This window comes from Pteropus medius, unplaced genomic scaffold (assembly GCF_902729225.1).
Source record: "Pteropus medius unplaced genomic scaffold, Ma_sr-lr_union100, whole genome shotgun sequence".
Taxonomy (NCBI): Eukaryota; Metazoa; Chordata; class Mammalia; order Chiroptera; family Pteropodidae; genus Pteropus; species Pteropus medius.
The window spans coordinates 18,807,950-18,828,106 of NW_024349796.1; the positions used below are offsets into that span (position 1 = coordinate 18,807,950).

At 63.6% G+C, this 20,157-nt stretch overlaps 2 protein-coding genes across 9 annotated transcripts in view; one reads left to right on the forward strand and one right to left on the reverse strand.

Moving 5' to 3' along the window:
- Positions 1-14,102, forward strand: part of PPFIA4 (PPFI scaffold protein A4) — a 36,522-nt gene extending 22,420 nt beyond the window's left edge. For 5 of the 8 annotated variants that reach the window (XM_039883611.1, XM_039883613.1, XM_039883615.1 and 2 more), the window contains 10 exons: positions 1,283-1,376; positions 1,761-1,842; positions 2,211-2,411; positions 3,015-3,077; positions 4,903-5,078; positions 6,499-6,596; positions 7,100-7,275; positions 8,886-8,954; positions 11,787-11,904; positions 12,142-14,102. In XM_039883611.1, the coding sequence (XP_039739545.1) occupies positions 1,283-1,376; positions 1,761-1,842; positions 2,211-2,411; positions 3,015-3,077; positions 4,903-5,078; positions 6,499-6,596; positions 7,100-7,275; positions 8,886-8,954; positions 11,787-11,904; positions 12,142-12,191 (1,127 nt within the window). In that variant the 3' untranslated portion in view covers positions 12,192-14,102. Of the gene's footprint in view, positions 1-1,282; positions 1,377-1,760; positions 1,843-2,210; positions 2,412-3,014; positions 3,078-3,898; positions 3,926-4,902; positions 5,079-6,498; positions 6,597-6,819; positions 6,960-7,099; positions 7,276-7,401; positions 8,583-8,885; positions 8,955-11,786; positions 11,905-12,141 lie in introns of those variants that run through there. The other 3 variants (XM_039883617.1, XR_005657480.1, XM_039883614.1) reach the window with 3 other exon arrangements.
- Positions 14,103-16,805: 2,703 nt separating this feature from the next.
- On the reverse strand, positions 16,806-19,452 carry MYOG (myogenin). Its single transcript, XM_039883654.1, has 3 exons — positions 18,920-19,452; positions 18,446-18,509; positions 16,806-17,976 (listed from the first exon to the last, which is right to left on the reverse strand). Exons 1-3 carry the CDS (start codon positions 19,424-19,426, stop codon positions 17,855-17,857), a joined length of 693 nt encoding a protein of 230 aa, XP_039739588.1. The 5' UTR covers positions 19,427-19,452; the 3' UTR covers positions 16,806-17,854.
- Positions 19,453-20,157: the final 705 nt, after the last annotated feature.

A 20,157-nucleotide genomic window follows, 5' to 3' on the forward strand; every position in this document is an offset into this window, starting at 1 on the left:
AATTAGAGGTTGCCTCTGCTCCATCTGGCCTGAGGGACTCGTTTCATCCTGCCTCATCATGGCTCTGTAGATGCTATAGTCAGGTAGGGGCCTGGCCAGGGTAGCGGGTGGCAGCAGAGGCATGACCTGAAGTCCTAGCACACGCTGGGCACGTGGTGGGGGCACAGGCCCCGCCCTTCTCCTACTCCCCTCACCCGTTTGTACGTCTGTGGAGTGACCCCTGGATACAGGCTTAGTATTTGGTACAGTCATTCGGGGAGATCCAGCGACGAGGGGAAAACAGACAGCTCTGGGGCGATGTGGTGACAGTGTCGAGCCGGGGAGCCGCTGGCACTTGGTGCTCAGCTGCGGTGTGGTCGGCGTGACACTGGCTCCCTCTGCCACGCAGTGTGTGGGTCGACTTGAGTCTCGCCGAGTGGGGAGGGGAGAGGTGGAGAGGTAGGCTGGACCCCAAGCTGGGGCCAGCTCCTGAGGGCCTTGTGGGCGCAGCAGGTCTGTGAGGCCCCAGGGTGGTGGGCACAGCAGGGGATGAAGCTGAGCAGGGAATTCACAATCATGCCTTCCTGGGGTGAGGCGTGAATCGGAGGAGGCCAGTGGGGAGCAGAGAGGCACCTCTGCTCAGTGTATGGGGCTTTGGAGCAGCCCGCACCCCACACGGGGTCAGTGCGGAGGGAGTTTTCTGTGAAGCTTCTGACTCCTGTGTCCCCCATAGTGCTGGCACTCAAACCTGTGACAGCATCTCGAATCGGTCCCCGTGTGAGGCCCACCCACTGCCCTTGGTGCACCATGCACAGTGACTGGAACTTAGACGCGTTCTGAGATGCTGCCCCTGCCACGAATTCCGGGGTTCTGGCATCCAGTCCGGGGTCGCTTGGCAGAGCTGTGCATGGTCCCTCGTGGCTCTGTGCAGTTGAGGGCACCCCGAGAAAGGCTGTGTGCCCGGCCCAGGCCCGGGGACCCTCTCAGTCTCGAGCCGTCACATCGCCTCTCGGGACTCTTTGGCACCTTGGTTTGGAAGAGGGACAAGTTCTGTGTAGGGTTCTGCTGCTGTCGGGGTCCCAACGTCACTCCACCAGCTGGAAGCACCCCAGGCTGAGACTCCTGCGGCAACTCTGCGCGGGGGCGACCCACTCCAAGTCTCTCTGGGACCACCTGGGTGCAGGGATGCCAAGCAGAGGTCCCCTCAGGCTCCTGGGTCGTCGCGGTCTGCTGCCCAGTCCCGGCCCAGGCCAAGGGAGGAGCAGCAGAGGGTCTAGCTGACACGCCATCTCTCCCCTTCCAGTTCTGCTAACGGACTCCGAGCTCGGCGTGCAGGAGCCCCTGGTGCCTGCCAAGCTGGGGACCCAGGCAGAGAAGGACCGGCGGCTGAAGAAGAAGTGAGAGCCTCGGGCCGCCTGCTCCCTTCCTCTGGGCTGCCAGCGCCCAGCCAGGCCCTTTCTGAAGCACACGGCCTGGTCCACAGGGGCACGGCAGGGAGGCGGTTCTTGGGCTGACCTGAGCAAGGAGGCCGGGGGCTGGGGGTCTCTGCAGAGCAGACTGCAGTGTCTGCTGGGCATGTGCTCACAATGAGTCACCAGCCCCCGGGGATGCAGAGGCATTCCTGCCCGGTGTCTGCCGTCACTCTGCCTCAGGCACAGAGCAGAGGTGCCGGTCCAAGGGTGGGGAGCACGGGGAGGGGGGCCAGCACGAGGCACAGCCGCGGCGCCTGGGAGTCAGCACAGTGGAGAGACACGGCGACTCTGTTGTCCCCTTCCCGCAAGACACCAGCTGCTTGAAGATGCACGCAGAAAAGGGGTGCCCTTTGCGCAGTGGGACGGCCCTACTGTGGTGTCCTGGCTGGAGGTAACGGGGTGGGCAGGGCTTCTGGGCACACTTCTCCCAGCATGCTCCCCGCCAGACACCAGGCGCTCCAGCACCTGCCCCTCGCCCACGCCCCAGGACACGCTCTGTCACTCTGATGCCCCTGATTCTGAATGACGGTCATCGCGGAGCCGTGATTTCAGAGGCGGTCTGACCCTTCCTGTGGGCCCTCACCTTCCCAGGCCCCTGACCGTTGTAGAACAGGAAGCAGGCACTCGCTGCCAGTCGCGTCCCCACGTCTGATCCCGCTCTGCGTTTACTCTTCTGACACTGGGGACAAGGCCTGGCCTTGCCTTGCGGTGTCGCCCAGCTCTTGGGCACGGGGCTGAGTGACCGTCTGCCCTCTGCAGCTGTGGGTGGGGATGCCGGCCTGGTACGTGGCAGCCTGCCGGGCCAACGTCAAGAGCGGCGCCATCATGTCAGCCCTGTCGGACACAGAGATCCAGCGGGAGGTCGGCATCAGCAATGCCCTGCACCGGCTCAAGCTGCGGCTGGCCATCCAGGAGATGGTGTCGCTTACCAGCCCCTCTGCTCCGCCCACCTCCAGGACCGTGAGTGGCCTCCCCTTCACCCTGGACATATGGAGGCCCCGGGATAGTGTTTGCAAAGTCTCCCTTTGCAAAGTCGCTCTGTGGGGAGACAGTACAGAGTCTCACCCCATGAGGGTCCTGCCTGGCCCCCAGGCGGCCGGGGCACTGAACCCAGCGGGACCCCAGCAGGCCTCATCCTGCCTCTGCAAGGCACTGCAGGCTCCGGGTCAAGGTGGGCCCACCTTGCTGGCCCTCCCTGGCCTCTGGGTGCTGGTTTCAGCACAGACTCCTGGGCAGCAGGGGGGTGTCCACGCATCCTGTGCTCGTCGGGCACGCTGACCCCTCTGTGGACCTGGGGTCCGCCGTCCCACGCGATCCATCCCTGTGACTGCTCGGCCTCCTCCCAGAGCCACCGCGTCGGTCCGTGTTCACCGAGGAGACGTCGGCTGCACACGGCCGTGTGCCGAGCCGTGAGACGCAGCGGGGGCGTCGCTCCGCGCCTGACCGTGCGCGGAACTCCGGGCGGGGCCGTGAGGGGACTCAGGAAGGGAGCGTCATCCTCGTCCGCGGGCTTCCCACCCTGCGAGACACACGGCTCCAGCCACGTTTCCTCTCTGCTCACAGTCTTCCGGGAACGTCTGGGTCACCCACGAAGAGATGGAAACGCTGGCAGCCCCCGCCAGGACCGTGAGTCTGGCCCTGGGCCCGGGGCTGGGGCCGATAGCCTTCCGGGGTGAGGGGACGGTTGCGGGGACTTGATCGAGGATGAGGCTGGTGGCTCCGGTGGGTGATTAGGTTTGCGCTCAGGGCGGAGGGTTCCCGGGAAAGAAGTGAGGCTGCAAGCGTGTGTGCGCGTGGTGTGTACGTGTGTGCGTGTGTGCACGTGCGTGCACATGTACAGGAGTGCGTACACGCGTGGGTGTGTGCATGTGTGCATGTGGGTGTGAATGTGGGTGTGTGCATGTATGTGCATATGTGTGTGCACACACACCTGTGTGCATGTATATGGTATGTGCGTGCATGTGCATGCATGAGTGTGTACATGTGTGTGGTGTGTGTGGGGTGTGTGCATGGCACGTGTGTGTGCACATGTGTATACATGTGCATGCACGTGGGTGTGTGCATGTGTGCATATGTGTGCATGTGTGTGCATTGGTGTGTGTCCGTAAATGTGTGTACGCTGCACGTGCACATGTGTGTGTGTGCATGTGCGGGAGTCCACCCCAGTGTCACAGGCCCACCCCAGGCCGCTGCTACTGGAGCCGGAGTCGTGCTTTGCGTTTGACCCTTGCGGGGAGCACCAGGGGCTGGGGGCCTGGCTCCCACGCACGCCAGGAGGTGTGGAGATGTGTGTTTGCCGCACACAGCGCTGCGCCCTCTCGCCACAAACTCGGGCTCACGCAGCAGCCTCTGTTGTTTCACCTGTTCGGACACCCCTTCCCGGGTCAGCCACCCAGCTGCTGGGTGTCAGCCCCTCTGACTTGGCCTGTTCCCTCACATGCCGCCAGGATGGTGAGGAGGGCAGCTGGGCTCAGGTAAGGCCTCCGTTCAGGATGCTCAGGGTGGCGTCCGGCCAGGCTCTCTCCTCTGCGGGCACCTCCGCCCTCATTCCCCTCAACTGTGGTCTCAGGCTGGTGGTGAAGATGGGTGTGCCCGCCCCCCCAGGCTTGCCTCCCTCTGTTTGACCCCTTTCCAAGGAGTGCAAGACTTAGATGGGGAGAACCCCTGTCAGGGACTGGTGACCTGAGCAAAGGCCTCCCTTCCGTTTACTCAGCGAGCACATCTTCACTGAGCAGCTGGCAGGCCCCAGGCTTCTCCAGCTGTTTGGATACAGAGTGAGCAAGCTGGTCCTGGGGGACAGACACAATCGACAGGGCCATGAGTCAGGTGTTATGGACAAAAATGGAACATCTCTGTGTAAATGCACAGGGGCCATCGACAGGACGGCATGTCGGTCCCAGTGTGTTCACACAGTGGCACCTGCAGCAGCTGCTCCGTGCAATGCCGTGTCAAGCGAAAGTCTCGCGAGATTCACAGAATGTGCCCTAACTCACAAAAGCGAGGAAAGTAAATGGTATATGTTTAGAGAGGCACACACTAGTGATTGTAAAAAGTGTGAACATCTTTTCAAGCAGAGGACAGAAAGCTCAGCACTGTGGTCACCTCCCGAGGGCTGGAGGGCGGCCGGCAGCAGGCGGGAGCGAACCACCGCCTCTGCTTCTACGTCTGGCTGCCTCGGCCCTGGCGGTCAGGAAGGCAGGCTGTCGCACTGCCACGATGTGCTCAGAGGCGGGCAGGCTCACACTGCTGCTGCCTGGGTGCAAATGGCCCATACTGAGTAGAACCGTATCTTTTCGGGATCCTAAAAAGTTGCGTGTCAAAGCCCTGCCTCCCACCACCACCAGCCCGAGGGAAAATAAAGCGGAGTTTTATTGAGCTGCTGTGGAGGGTGCAGTAATGTTTACGTCAAGCAGACGGGCCAGAGGCAAGCTGGTGCTGCCTTTGTCCCCAGACCCTGGCTTACGGGGACATGAACCACGAGTGGATTGGGAACGAGTGGCTGCCCAGCCTGGGGCTGCCCCAGTACCGCAGCTGCTTCATGGAGTGCCTGGTGGACGCCCGCATGCTGGACCACCTCAGCAAGAAGGACCTGCGTGTGCACCTGAAGATGGTGGACAGCTTCCACAGGTGAGCGGGCAGGCGTGGGCCTGGTGGTCACAGGCCCCCCTCTGTGAAAGCCGATCCCCACCTCATCCTGCAACCGAGGATGCGATCCAGGCCTCGCCCAGCCTCAGACACCGCATGCCACGTCTCTTCAGCTTCACTTTCCCAGGGGTTTCTCCCTGGGGCCGAACGTCATTGCTTGTCGCCGGGCTTGCTGAGTTCTCGGGGTGACCCTGAGAAGACGTGAGCTGAACCCCCCCGTCTGGGTGAGGTGACCAGTCCCTTCCTGGAACGGCAGTTGGAAGGACCTTTTCTGACATGGGGCTTCAAGCAGCGCGGGTTGCTCATTCCTAGAAGGGGTGTCTCCGAGCTGCCGAGGGGTCGTCCAGGCAGAAGGGCTGAGTGCAGCTGAGGGACAGAAGGCGGAGCGACCTGCACACTTTAATGTCGCCAAGCTCGGCCTCAGGAACAGGGCGAAAGGCGGCTGCAGTTGGCAGCTGTGGAGGTGACCCTCGCGGGAGGGCCGGGTGGCAGCGCTTGTGCGTGAGGGAAAGGTGGCTGCCCGCGCGGCGGTGGCTCTGTCACCAGGTGTGTTCAGCACAGGAAGCACACTGCTCAGAAGCACGCTGCACAGTGACTCCTGCATCAGGCGGGAGCCTGGACTGATGGCCTCTGGGGTCCCATCTGACCCGCAGATTTCGTGGCTCTCGGTCTGGCTCTGTCATTACTTAGTGGGTGCTTCCCATGCGCCCGCTGCGTGTGGGTGTCGTGCGTCCGCATGGGTGTCACACCTGGACTGCTTGCTGCTTCTTTAAGCTCATTAAGCCCGCCGGGTGCTGGGTGCCCGGTGCTGGGTGCTGGGCGCCGGGCAGCCTTTCAGGATTTGAGACCCAGCAGTTAACGAAACAAAGCTGCTGCTCATGGAGCTTCTGTGCTTACGGGGAGAGACAGACAGTGGGTACTAAAGGTGGCAGGAAAAAGTAGGACAGCATAAGGGGCTTGGGGTGTGGGCTGGGGTGGTGATGATCATGTGGTCAGGTGGGCATGGGGACATTCGAGCCAAGGTGGCTGATGGGAGGAGCATTCTAGGCAGAGGGGGCACGCCACGCTGCAGCTGGGGGGCAGAGCCCTGGCTGCACTGAAGGCCATTGTGAGGACAGGAAATGGGACTGCAAAGGGGTGTCTTCATTTTGCTTTTTCTGCCTCAGAGGCTGTAGGCATCTTTGCCATTCCAGTGCCTGGAGAGGGACTGGCAAAGCTGCTTTCATTGCAGGAACTTGCAGGCCCACCCCCTGCTGGGGGGGAGTGGCCTGGGGCATGTGGGAGCAAGCCCTGGGGGAGGGGTTCAGTGGGGGGGCGCTCTTTGTGCTGGAGGAGGCAGGTCTGGACACGGGGCCACGTGGTGGGAACGTGGCCGGAGGCTCTGGGGGCTGTGTGCCTGCAGGACCAGCCTGCAGTATGGCATCATGTGTCTGAAGAGGCTGAATTACGACCGGAAGGAGCTGGAGAAGAGGCGGGAAGAGAGCCAGCATGAGATCAAGGGTGAGCGGTCAGCTCTGGAGCCTCCTCTGGAAGCTGGGGTGCTGCTGGGGAGTAGGGACCTGGCTGAACCCCCAGGCCTTGGCGGTGTAGAGGCAGAGGCGGAAGGTGCAGCCCAGCTCCTGAGGAACTGGGGCCCCGGTCTGCGGGAGAACGCTCCTGCCCAGCCACCCGCGACCCCCACAGTGGACAGTGCACTGCGGGGACCAATGCAGTGTGTCTCCAGGACAGGGCCGTGGACTGCATGGAGGAGGTGTCCACGGACCTGGGTGGTAGACAAGAAAGACCGCGAAGGCGGGAAGAGTGAGGGGCCCATTCCAGCCTGGGGACGGGATGGCCTGTGCCAGCGCTCGGAGCCAGGGGAGGGTCAGGAGCCGGCTGGCCTGACCCTGAGCCACACAGGCTGCGGGGAATGGAGCAGAGCGGGCTGGCCGTCCGGGGAAGGGGGCCCTCCTGCCCGCCCTGCCGGGTTCAGCCTGGGCCCTTCCGCCCTCTCCCCGCCTCAGATGTGCTGGTCTGGACCAACGACCAGGTGGTTCAGTGGGTCCAGTCCATCGGGCTCCGGGACTACGCGGGACACCTGCACGAGAGCGGCGTCCATGGCGCCCTGCTGGCCCTGGACGAGAACTTCGACCACAGCGCGCTGGCCCTGGCCTTGCAGATCCCCACGCAGAACACGCAGGTGGGCTCCTCACCGTACTGCCCCGGCCCCACCCTCATGCACAGGCCTGGGGGTTGTGGGGGGCTCCTCTGGGGCCTGTCCCCGAGGGGACCACAGAGTCCACATCTCCTTCGTCTCCCACCTTAGGGCTCTGTCCCCAGGCCCAGGCCTGAGAAACCGAATCGATCCAGTAGCCGAGCCCCGAGCCCCTGCTTGGTGGCCTGTGTCTCCCTGGCACCAGCTCTGAAGATTAGACGTCCCCTTAACTATGGGGCTGTCACCCAAGAACGCATCTCAGTTCGCTAGAGCCCTCTGTGCTCGGCCCTTCTAACTCCAGAGGGGCCACCTGCTGTGTGCAGTGCCGCCTGACCCTGTACACGCGCGGCAGGCGCTCCTGGGCAGGGGACTGCCCCCGGCCAGTCTGCGGGGTTCGGGGACGATGTTCACATCCCACCGGTTCTCTGCATCTGTAATTTCATGAGCTCTGATTCTGCTGCCTCTGGGCCTCCGTCTTGCCTCGTCCGACGGAGCAGCCTAATCTCAGCCCTCGCTCTTCTCGGCTGGCCACACTGCACGTGGCTGTCCAGTCTCTCGCACTTCAGCCCCGGAGCCGCAGGGCCTGTCCCGGGAGCAGATGCACCGGGCTTGTGCGAGGGCAGGACTGCGGCCTCGTGATCCCGGGTGGCGCGATGGCCTTTGGGGGTGACGGCAGCGCATGCGGCCAGGGCCCCTCCCCGACCCCTGTGGATGGCGCAGACGCCCGTTCTCCGTCCCCCAGGTGCCTTCCCTGCACCGCCCACGCTCCGCGACCCATCTCATGCCCCGAGTGCCGTCTGGCCACTCGCAAGTTCACTCTGCTTCTCCTTCCCGGTCGTTTATAAAGCCCTCATGGCCCCAGTACGGCGAGGACCGTCCTCGCTGAATGGCGTGGGGGGCGTCTTCCCCGGGAACGGGCTTCGTTTTGCCCTCTGTCTGCGTTTCTGCGGGCAGCGGCTCACCCGGGCCCAGGGGCTGGGCCCCTCTGCTGCCGTCCGACCGTCCGTGTTTTCCTGGCCCCTTCGTGTCGCTTAGCAGTTAGGGGCAGGGGGTCCGCCCCGGTTCGGAACGCGTCGTTGGGAATGGGCGAAAGGATCTGGCGGCGGTTTTAGAAGCTCTCCCGTCTCTGGCCCGTCCCAGGCCTCCCAGGCTGAGCTCCCGGGGGCCAACGTGCCACGCAGCCTACGGGCCGCCAAGCCCGTGACTGAGAAGCCTTCCAGGGTTAAGTTGTTCGTGTTCAGCTTTAGGAAACATGTTTCTTTTCCCTGAATAAATTAAATCCCTATTTGCGACGGCCTGCTTGCTATTTGTCCCCACAGAAAGGCATGATTTTCACTTATGGACAACACACGTGGTTGAAACCTGTCTACCCATGTGTCCTGTGGTCCTACTTTTTAAAAAGTGACAGTTGTCTAATTTGCTTCATGTGAAAGAGCTCTAAGGTTTACAGTTGACATTTAAGGACCCTAAGGTTTGCTTGAAGGAGCAGATCAGTTACTGGGTTAGATTCTGCCTTCAGACCCCTAGAGAACAGGTGACAGATGGCACCGAGGTCCCTAACTACGGCTCCGCCTCTCTTACCCGGTGGATTCCAGGCTCGCCAGGTGATGGAGAGAGAGTTCAACAACCTCTTGGCTTTGGGCACAGACCGGAAGCTGGATGACGTGAGTGCCCATGATTTGGGGCCCTCGGGGTTCGGTCATTGTCAGTTCACTGGATTGAAGGTCACGGGTTCTGCTTTCCTTGGGTAGATGGTGGCAGGGCCATGGGCGGGAGGGTGGGGCTGACGCCAGGGCAGGGCCCGGCCCTGCAGTGGCTGGAGATGTCTCCGTGAAAAGGCTCCCTCAGACAAGAGCTGGAGGCGGTGTGTGTTGTCCCTATACCTCCTCCCGGCTCTGTGCCCGCCTCTGGCCACGCAGGGTCCACGGTGTCCCCAAGGGCCACCTCTCTGGGATCAGACCTTTCTCTTCATCTCTCGGGCCCTGTCCCTTCTGTGCCATCGGCACAGCATGTCCCCAGCCTGCTCGTCGAGATCCCAGGCCCTGTGGCCGGGCGGCCGCTTGCAGGCAGACGTGAGGCTGACCTCGCTAAGTGATAGGCTTGCCGCTCACTCTGTCGTGGACGCTGCTGAGCGCTGGGCGTGGCACGAGCCCCTCCCGTGCTTGCGTTTGCCCAGGTACCAAGCGAAGGGCCCTCCCACAGCCTTGTTGCTGGAAGCAGCGCCTGGCGTCAGGTCTGGTCAGGCTGGCCCCGAGTCAGGCCGCATGTGGTAGGAGACTCTGACGCTCCCTCAGGCACACGTGCCAGATGCACCTGCTTCCTGAGAACACGGCCCCTCTGCCCCGCCACCTGCCCATTCAGCCTCTGGTCCCCAGCCTTGCTGGCCCTTCCCTGGCCCTTCCCGACGCGTCTGCCTTAGCTCCTTGGCTCCAAACAAGTTCAAAAGGAGCCCAGATTGTTCCGTCTTAGCTGCTCTGTGTGTGCTCTGGTCCCCATTTTCTGTCGCTTCCCTTTCTCCCTGCTGCCCCACAGTGCCTCTGCTGACAGCGCTGGCCTCTGGGACAGCCACAGTGCCCCCTCTCATTTGGGCTGAGCCGCCTCTGTGGGCCGCTCCTCCGTCCCACAGACAGGACATACTCGGGAGCACCCAGAGCTGGTGGGGCCTCTTTCCCAGAGACAGTTTGGAGTCGGACGTTGCTAACAGGTGCACACGGCCGTGTGCATGCTCCGGTCTGGGGCACGGACTGCAGAACCCCACCTCGGGGACCCTGGTTCCCTTGTGCCCCTGCGTGGGCCCCCACTCACCCTGCGTCTTCGATGCCGTCAGAGGGAAGGGCCCCCCGTGCATCTCGCTGTGCTTCCTTCCGACGTCTAAGCTGCTTATCCCTCCACCTCACAGAAATGTCTTCACAGGCCTCCCCCGGGCCAGGCCTGGTGGTGGTGAGTGACAGCTCACTCTGTGCTCGCAGCCATCTGTGTGACAGGGCATTGTGACATTTGGCAGGTGAGGAACCCTAGCTGTTGTCACAGGCTGATGTGTGGCAGAGCAGGACTGGAGCAAAAGTGCACCTGGTCCCTGTGCCTCCTGGAGGCGTGCGAAGCCGGCCACCCGGTCACGCCTCAGGCACTGGAGTAGAGCTGCTGAGTAGGCGACGCCAGGCTGGGGGCACCAGGGGACTTCTGGGGTGCACTGAGGTGCCAGGCTGAAGAAGACTGTCTCGCAGGAGCTTCATCAGGTCTGGGAGTGGGTGGCATGTGTGGGCACAGAGCAGGCCCCGGGAGGCCCCTCCCGTCCCGCCATCCAGCACCCTCCAGCACCCTCCAGCACCCTCCAGCACCCTTGAGCCGTCTCTGCGACTCTGGCTCCTGTTTCCCCTCAGTGTCCAGTCCACCTTCACGGTGCAAGGGCACGGGGCAGGGCAGGGCTGTCCCTGGCTGAGGGGGTGGGAGGGGCAGGGACACCCTTAGGGCTGGCAGAAGGTGGGGCTGGGGGGGGCGCAGGCTCAGTTATGGGGAGGACAGAAATGAGGCAAGTTCCTGGTACTCACGGAAAAGGCACCTGCCTAGAAAGCCCGTGCCACCGCGGAGCTGAGACTGCTTCTCCAGCGCCCGCAGTGTCCCGGGCACGACTCGGGGGCTGAGGGACGATCTCAGTCTCTGTCCCAGGGAACACAGACTTTGACGGGGAGAGAGATTAGTGACATAATCTCAGGTGTGCGTACAATGCTGCTCGGACCACAGGTCCAGCGGAGGGCTAGGGCTGGAGAGGGGCACTGGGCCCACTCAGGGCCATAGGCCCTAAGGAGCCAGGCAGCAGTAGTGGCTTAGAGTCCCCCGTTCCTGCAGGGGGCCGTCTGCCCAGAGCAGTCTGAGGGTGCAGGCGCCAGAGGGGGCCGGGCGGGTACAGCGCTCCTGTGAGAGCGGAGTCTGGGGGGTGTGGCATGGGCTCCGTGGGGGGTCCGTGCACAGCGCATCTTGTGTGCGTCCTGTGTGCGCAGGGCCCGCGCCTTCCGTAATTTTGCGGACTTGGCTGGCACTGGGGAGGGGTGGACAGCTGGGGTTGCCCAGCGCAGCCGCCTGCCCGGCCACCACACGGCGTTGTCCCCTGGTCCTGTCAGGGTGTGCGGCCTGAGGAGGAGACGGGTCATACTCTTCAAGGGTCCTGTTGCCCGGTGTCCTGACTCCCCACCCACCCTGAGGCCCCCTCAAGAGCGGACGGGGAGCGGAGCGCTGCCTGGTGACCAGTCCCAGGATGGGACTGAGAAGAGGGGTACTTGGAAGGTCACCGGGCATCCGAAGCCAAGTTGGAGAGGTTGGGGACATGCCATCAGAGGGGACCCTCCAGCCCGAGCCGGAGCGTTCAGAGTCACAGGGTGGTCACCCACCTCAGCAGGTTCATTTCACAGGCGGAAAAGCTGAGGGCCAGGCTTTTGCCCCCTTCTTTCCAAAAGGGCAGGGGCGGGGGCTGGTGGCATCTCTGCTGTGTCCCTGCGCAGGGGGACGACAGGGTGTTCCGCCGCGCGCCGTCCTGGAGGAAGCGCTTCCGGCCGCGGGAACTCCCGGGGGGCATGCTGGTGTCCGCGCCCCCGCCCGCGAGGAAGGTTGAGCCTGAAGGTGAGTGACGCCCCGCCCCACGCCCCGCACCCCGCCCCGCGCCGCGTGTTCTCCGGCTCTGAGACCCGAGCCCTGGCGGCGCCAACCTGCCCCTGCCAACCCCTGCCTGGCCCCCTGCACACGGCCCTTCCCGCCTCATCGCCGGCGCCCGGCTGGGCTGTCACCGGCTGTCACCGGCAGGTCCCCTGCAGCCCCGCCTCCCACGCCGACCGGCTCAGCGCTTGCCTCTCTCCCCAGCTCGGTCCCACTATCTCTACGGACACATGCTCTCCGCCTTCCGGGACTAGCGCGTCCCCGCCGTGGCCCCAGTCTGCTGTGACTCCTGTGGCCCCAGAGGACGGAGTGTTCCCGCCCTCCGACTCGGCGCCCTGAGACCCCGCTGTCCTGTACATCTGAGGACGTGGCCGGCCATCTGGTGCTGTGCATATTCTGTGGGAGGGACAGCGGCCACCTCTGGGTGGGTGTGACTTCCCCCTCAGCTCCTGGACCTGGTGGGCCTAGACTGCCACCCACTGGGGAAGAGAAAGATGTCAGACGGTGCCTTGTGGGCCGGTCTAGCCTTCTGGTCCCTGTCCCCGTCCCCATCCTGTGCCAAACAGCCTGCGTCTGGTGTGGGCACCCTCAGCATTCTTCTTCCCTGGAGCACCCCACAGCTGCCTCCAGCACCACCTGGGGCTGGGGGGGAGCAGCAGGCCCCTCTGCCCAGGATGGCGAGGCTGAGGAGAGGGAGGCTGACCAGGACACTCCAGGCCCTGGCTGAGTGGGACGCCCGCGCCCACTGTGCGTTTGAGAGGGATCTGAGGGGCCGTGGGTTGGGGAGGAGGGAAGGGAAGCGCTCCACTCCATAGGCAGGCAGGGCCACGGGAGGTGGGGACAGCGGCCTCTGGTGCCTTAAGCCCCAAGGGCTGTGGGGTGGCCCCGCTGCTGGGTGGGTACAGGGACTGTGCGTCTTCGCTCTGGGGCTGATCGGCTGTGCACTGCCAGCTGCTCCCAGCACCCCTCCCCTGGTCCCCGCGCCCATGCTGTGGCACCCCCAGGCGCAGCCTGGTGAGCGGCTTACACACACATACATGGACCTCGGAACCAGCTTTGGGGTGGTTGACCGAGGCACCCTTCCCCGACCCCCGTGGGAGAAAGCAAAGCTTTCCTGTCTGTGGGTCAGGCCCAGGCCAGGTGACTGAGTGTCAGTGAGGCCGGCGCCCTCCTGCTCACGCCCAGAGCACCCCACGTTGCTTGGGGCTCCCATGCTGGGCAGGGACTGCCTCCTCCGAAAGCTCAGAGACCCGCCAGCTTCCGCCACGTCACTTAGTTTCCCCAGCAGCCAGCACGGTGGCGGCTGCAGCCGGGGCCGCAGTTCCTGGTTCGCTAGGAATAACATTCCCAAGAAATCTCTGCTTCACGCATTTCCTCACCCTGCCAAGGTGCCTGGGAGGCTTTGGGACCCAAGTTCAGGATGAGCGGGCGGAAGCCAGGGCGTCATCCTAGTGTTTGCAGCACGTTTCCTGGAGGGGGGCTTAGCAGCTGGTTTGCAACCTGATCGACTGAGGTTCTGAGCAGGGCAGGCGAGCAGGTGGCGTAATGGCTCAGAGCACCCCGTCCGGGAGAGATGGAGCCTGGGGCAGTGCCAGGGTCTAGAGCCCTTGGCCACTTTTCGGTGGAGGAGAGGTCCCCAGGTGCAGGCAAAGCCACCACGTGTCATGCCGTCTCTCGCGGTCCCCTGCCCTCCCTACTGATCCTGCCACTGCAAAGGGGGCAGGAGGGGTTGAGCAGAAAATGAGTGGGTGAGAAATGCCCTGAGCCTGGGTGGTGGGTAGTCAGATCATGGGGAAACCCCAGGTTCCTGAGATGGTGGAGTTAGGGACCAGGACGCCATCTGGCTTCATCAGGGGACTCGATGGGCGAACCCCTTCTCTGCACCTGAACCCTGCACAGTGGTCGTGTCATAAAGCAGCAGCTGGTGGGACCCGGGTCCCCTCAGGGCATCTTGGGATTGCATGGAGGTGACCAAAGGCTGCTGTCCTGGTATATCTGTTGCCTCGTGGCCAGTGTACTTGGAGAGTCACCAGTGGCCCGAGCCCCTCACCGGCCCCCTGTCCTTGCCAGGCCCCTCCTCAGTGCCGTCCTGGCTCAGTGCAGCAGGAACAGGTGTGTGGGTGAGTGTGCGTGTGTACGTGCCAATAAACAAGCTGGTTTTGAGACGCCCTGCATGTGGCTCTGGTGTTTCGAGCTCACCTGGCATGTCCAGCTCCCTCCACAGCCCTCAGGGCAGTGAAAGTGGAGTTTAATGCCCCTTGCACAGGTGTGGAGTGCTGGGGAGGCGGCCGCTGGGGCTGCCCGTGGCCCAGGAGCTCTGCTCACCTGCTCCAGCGCCCCCTCATCCCCCCAGCTCTGGGTCGGCGTGGCATAGGAAGCTGCAGGGCCCCCTGTCCCCACCCCCGTCCCAAGTCCATCCCGCTCAGCAACTCCGTGTCTGCCGAAGCCCAGCACTGACGGCAACTCCCAGACCCTGTCGTGCACCACCTGGGAGGTGTCCCTAGCCGTCCCTAGCTATACCCAGCAGAATTAGCGGCGGCCACGCTTTGCCCCAGCTCTCTGCCAGCTGAGATGCTGTCTGAGTCCCACCCTTGGGTCAGCCTTGTGCCCTCTCTACCCCTCGATGTGCAGCCTGGACTGAATAAGCAAGCCAGCCTCTGCCAGACGGGTTTTATAAGGGTTAGTATTTAGTGAGAGTGAAACTCACTGGGAACTGGCATGTGCCGGGCGCTGCTCTGTGCTGGCTTAGCGTGTCCGCTCGTGTGCAGAATGTGCTCAGCTGGCGAGAGGCAGGTGGGGACCCCAGAGCCAGGCCCTGACTGCAGTGCCCTGTCCTTCACTACGACACGTATTTAGATAGGGCCTCTGAGCCTGCGAGTGGCACACGCCCCGATCTCCTCTCCTCTGAGGCTGACTGCGTCCTGGACAGTCTGGGATGGCAGCATCCTTGGCACGGAGGACGACATGGGAGCACATCAAGGGAGGGCACGCAGGCGAGGGAGGCGTGGCCTGGTGCCCGAGCCTCTGGAGGCCCTTCCCATTCTCTCCATGATCACGGCGAGACGGCCCGGGGTGGTGATCCGCCGGCTACGAGAATCTGAAGGAATGCAGAAAATCTCCAGTCCCCCAGTCCAGCGGGAAGGGAGAGGCAGAAGGAGCAGGCTGATGTGGGTTCCGTTTCGGACATGCTGAGCTTGAGATGAGACCCGAACATCACATTTCTGTGACAGTCGTGGGGAAGAAAGGGATCTATGTTTCTTTCCTGGGCCACCTCCTTTTGCCCGTCCCAGTGAGGTTCCACGCTTCTGGTCGGTGCCTGTGGCTGAGGGGGAGGTATGGCCAGCATCGCCATGGGGTGAAGGTTGGGGTCTCCCTTTGGCCTGGGCCATGCCTCCTTAGCCAAGACCCCAGCCCAACCCAAAGCCCTCCTGAGCTTGAGCTCACTTCCGGGGGTCTCCGCCCTAGGCTGAGGCCCGGAAGCCAGGAATTCAGAGAAGCAAATGGGGTGATGAGCTGGGAACTGTGTTCCACCTGTGAAACGCCCTCGGTCGTCCCTCCCACCTCCTCCTTCATGTGGCCCAGCACCTGCTACACCTGCAGCACTGAGGTTTTTCAGCTGCCAAACAGCTCACTTTGAGAAGTCAGGTACCTAAGAGTATTTATCGGGATCGGCAAACCGTACCTTAGGCATTCCGCAAGTCGCGCTAATTGTCGACACTCTCCACGGACTTCCTGTTTACACACTGACGCTTGCTGTGTCAATTTCAAGTCATTCTTATCTTTCCCTGTGGGGTTCCCTGGCGGCAGCTTTTGATTACCCCGGTTCGCTTCGCTGCAGGTGCTTCCACTGGAGATCTGAACTGAAGCGCCTTTCCCTAAAGAACGACCACTCAGTGCTCATTAACCCTCATCTGTAATTTAATTGCGAAAGCTAAGCTCTTGCTGAGCTAGGAAAGTCCCCGTGCTTTGAGGATGGTTTCTGCCCCCACCTGGCGGTTTCCCGTCACGCCCGTGCAGTCCCAGCAGCTCTTTCTCCCTGGGGGGAGACGTGAGGACCTGGGGAACAAAGGAGCTGACGAAGGGCAGGCCTGACCGTAGCCGGCACCCCTGACCTAAGTGGCCATCTCTGAGGACTGTCCATTCTCACCAAGTTATGAATATGGACCGCAGTTTCCAATGGACATGGCAGCTGAGGAGGGATAAGGAATGTGCCCAGCAGCCCCAGAGCCTACCAGCCCCTCAGTGGACGCGAGCCCCTAGCAAGAGGGCAGCTGAGGCAGTGGGACTGTGTCGGGGTTTGGGGGTGCCAGACAGAGGACATGGACCTGAGCAGCCATCAGGGAGAGTGGGACTGGGTTTTCCAGATGAGCAGCCCTCCCGGCTTCTGAGCCTGCTCTGAGCCCCTCCCCCTGTTCCCTCTGCAGAACTTCTGGGGAGCCCTGGGGGCTGCCTGTTGAGCCCCGCTCAGGAGCAAGTCAAGCAGGGGCTGGGAACATGGCCCAGCTGCGTCTGGTGAGTAACCGTGGTGAGGGCCCACGGGACCAGGCTTTGTCCAGACGTCTCGGCTTTGGCAGTGCCTCTGAAACCGGCAACTTGCAGCATCTGACAGCTGAGCCTGAAGCACTTGGAATTAGTCTCTGGTGGCTGTCGAGGGTCCGTTTAGATTCTGACCCTGGTGCTTTCCACTTAATCCTATGTGGTCTCTGCCCCAGACCTTCGCTCCCTGTTCTCCACCTGCCTCTGCCCTCAGAGCCGGCTTTCGGAAAGCAGCTTCCCGTCTGGAGGGGACCTCTGCATTGTCCTTGTGAGCCCCTCCCCTCGGCCTCAGCAGAGCTGCCTTCTCTTCTGAGTGGTAGGCAGGGGCCAGACTCCCTGCAGTCTGGAGGGATGGGAGGGTGTGGCAGGGGACACGCTGGCTGGCCGCAGGGAAGTGGCAGTGTCTGACCCCAGCCAGCCTGATTCAGTCGCCCCCCACCTCCCTACGGGGCTCCGGGTGGTGTCACGCCAGAGACGAGGCGGGATGAGGGAGAGGGTCCCACAGGTGCCCCTGCCTGGGGCCGTGGGCCGTGGGCCACGGGCCGTGACCTGCCCAGTCAACGGCAGGGCCTGTGGGATGTGAGAATCGGTGTGGTGAGCGCTCGGCGGCGGGTTTTCCCACGTGTCCCACAGGGTTCTGTGGACCTGGCGTCCCAGGGCCCCAGCCGCTCCGGCCATCGGACGCCATCCCTGGGTGTGTCTGGACTGGGGGGGATGCAGGTGCAGCAGCCCCCACCCCATCATCTCGGACACTGTTCTAGCACCCAGTCTTTATTCATTTTTTAAAAAAGGAAATCCAAATAAGTTAGAAAAAAATACAAAACAATGGCAAAACCACACGATGCTTAGTTAACCAAAGAAATCACCCCAAGAGTCCCTGCCCCCCCCACCTGTCCCTGGCAACTTCGCACAGGAGACCTTGGTCAGATGGCAGTTTCACAAACAACACACAAACACAAAACGGAACAAAACATAAAACCGCGTGAAGGTTCCCAGTGTTCTCTGCAGAAGCTTGGCCCCCAGGGACTTGGGAACAGAGCGACGTCCTGTTCTTCTCTCCCAGCTCAGGGCAGGCCCAGCCCAGCCACTGGCAGCAGGAGGGGACAGGGACAGCAGGTGTGCTCGGCTCGTCTGGGCAGACACGGGTGCCCGAGGGGTGCGCTGAGCCCCGCTTCCTCTCCCTGGAGATGCGTGCCTGAGCCCTGAGGAGCTGGCCAAGTGAGAGCGTGCGTTCCCTCTCTGGGTGATGGGTTAACCTTACTTGGGCGAGGAGGGGGTGGGCTGGCTTGTGGCCGCCCCAGGCAGGAGGCCTCTGCTGCAGACATGGTGGCATCTGTGGCCGGCTTGGGGCCCTCCCGGGCACCCGGCCTGGCACACGATCTCAGTTGGGCATGGATTCGTCTGGGAAAGCCGCAGAGACGTCCTCCACGGTCATGCCGTCCACGATGGAGCTGAGCGAGTGCAGGTTGTGGGTGTCTGTGGGGTCGGCTGTGAGCAGATGGTCTGCAGGGAGAGAGGGCAGGTGTTAGTGGGCAGTTCACAGGGTGAGGCCTGGGGTGCCAGGACAGTCGGCTGAGCAGACTCAGGTCCTGCTGTCGCCTGAGCCGTTCCCCATGGGGCACGTGGCCCCCAAGCTCCGCAGCGGCCATGGGTCTGAGGCCACTGTTCTGGCTGCCGTAGGTGGCATTGGGCCCGGGCTGTCCTTCGCTGGCCCGGTGAGGGGCTCTGACTCAGCGGTTCCCAGGGGCCCCTGGGACAGGGACAGTCTCCTCCTCGGGGAGAAGGTCAGCACCAGCAGGGCGGGGGTGGGGGCAGCAGCAGGCAGGACCTCTGTGCTGGTCAAGACTTCAGGGAGGCACAGGGCCACCCCGTCCGCTGTCGGCAGGTCCCTGGAGGGGCCACGGGGAGGAGACTGGGCCTGAGGACAGCTGAGGGGTTCGAGCCGAGGGCACCGGGGTCCGGCCTCACTTACCCCCAGGGCTGGGGCCAAAGTCCAGTGCACTGCTCCACTCTGGGCTGCAGGAGGCGCTGGACACCTGTGAGACGCAGAAGGGAGGTCAGGGCACGTCCGAGGTGCCCTCTGTGGACAGTGGGCAGGAGCCCCCTCGTGGGCACTGGGAGAAGGTGGCCGCCCAGGCTGCCCCAGCCTGGACCCGTAACAGTCGACCGCGGAGCCCCTGCTTCCTGGCCTGCCCTGGCCTCCACCCTGGCGGGGCCTCTGCCTCGCTGGGCACGGGCCTAAGGGCTTGGGGTTCTTGGCCCACGGCTAGGGGCTGGGGTCTCGGGCCGGCCAGGTGGGCCTGTCCCCAGGCACTGTGGTCACCGTCGCCCCCACACGGCTGGCGCTGGCCAGGCCCCTTCCGTGCTCTGCCGCCCCCCCCGCCCCCCGCCCCCCCACAGCCTCTGTCTTGTCTGGAAAGGACACGGGGACTCAGGCGCTCGCCACACAGCCTGCTGGGCCCCGGGGGCTGGGGCCACTCACCGCCGCGGGCTGGCCGCTGGCGCCCCGGCAGCGGAGGCCGCGCTCCTCCTGGTTGAGGGCGCGCAGCAGAGCCTGCAGGCGCTCGATGTACTGGATGGCACTGCGCAGGATCTCGACCTTGGGCAGCCGCTGGCTGGGATTGGGCAGTGCGCTCCGCTTCAGGGCCTCGAAGGCCTCGTTCACCTTCTTCAGCCGGCGCTTCTCCCGCAGTGTGGCCGCCCGCCGCCGGTCCACCGACACCGACTTCCTCTTGCACGCCTTGCACGCCCACGGCAGGCACTGGCCCGGGCAGGGCTCGGGTGGCCCCAGGCCCTGGTCTTCAAGGGGCCCACGGGCCTCGGGACCCAGGCCAAGCTCGGCCCGCTCGTAGCCTGGGGGCTCGAAGCCCTGCAGGTGGACGGGCAGGTAGCTGTCCCCGTCGCAGAAGTGGGGCTCCTGGTAGAAGTAGGGGGGCGTCTCGTACAGCTCCATGGGGTCAGAAGAAGCTTGCTCCTGCTGCTGGCCCCCGAGCGCCTGCAGCCCCTCACGCCAACTGCTGGGTGCCATTTAAACCCTCCCCGCTGGCACGGAACCAGGGATAAATATAGCCAAGGCCGGGAAACCCGAGCCCCGCTAAGCTGTTGCTGCACATCAAGACGCTCGCAGTGGATCAGTGTGACTCGGCCCTCCCTGGCCAGCCCCCGGGGCAGGGAGGCCGTCTGTAACTTGATTAGTTCTCGGAGCTCGGCAGCCCCCACGGGCGGGGTGGTGGGGGACACACGCCCCTCTCATCTGCTCCTTTCAATTACTGCTGGCGGGGGGCTGCCCGCCCTGCTGGCCGTCCCGGACAAGCAGAGTGGACTCCAGGGAAGTCAGGTCACCTGGCCCCCTGACTCCTGACAGCACGTCACCCCACTCAGGGTCAGAGGACCCTCTTTCACAGACCACCCCCCCCAAAGGCCGAGGCTGCTGCCGTTTGGGGTACATGTGGGCTCTCAGTGTCTGGGGCCGGAGGGCTGAGGGTTCGAGGGGCAAATGGATCCATCGGCGGGTCAGAGCAGCCTGACATCGTGTTTCTCTTGGGTCTTGCGGGCCCGGTCCTCTTTTCCTTGTTGGTGGACTCAGGGGCTGCTTTCACTTCAAAGCCCGCATCAGGGTCAGACCAGCTACAGGGGCCGCTGTCCCCACAGTAACAAGGTGGAGACCTAGTAAGCCCTCCGTCC

What these genes read in the sequence shown, in the direction of transcription:
- MYOG (XM_039883654.1), bottom strand. Translation starts at nt 19,426, where the DNA reads ATGGAGCTGTACGAGACGCCCCCCTACTTCTACCAGGAGCCCCACTTC. An exon ending in CCCGGGGCCCAGCAGGCTGT is followed by an intron (nt 18,510 to 18,919) that starts GTGGCGAGCGCC and finishes TGCGTCTCACAG; the next exon opens with GTGTCCAGCGCCTCCTGCAG. An exon ending in CTTTGGCCCCAGCCCTGGGG is followed by an intron (nt 17,977 to 18,445) that starts GTAAGTGAGGCC and finishes CTCTCCCTGCAG; the next exon opens with ACCATCTGCTCACAGCCGAC.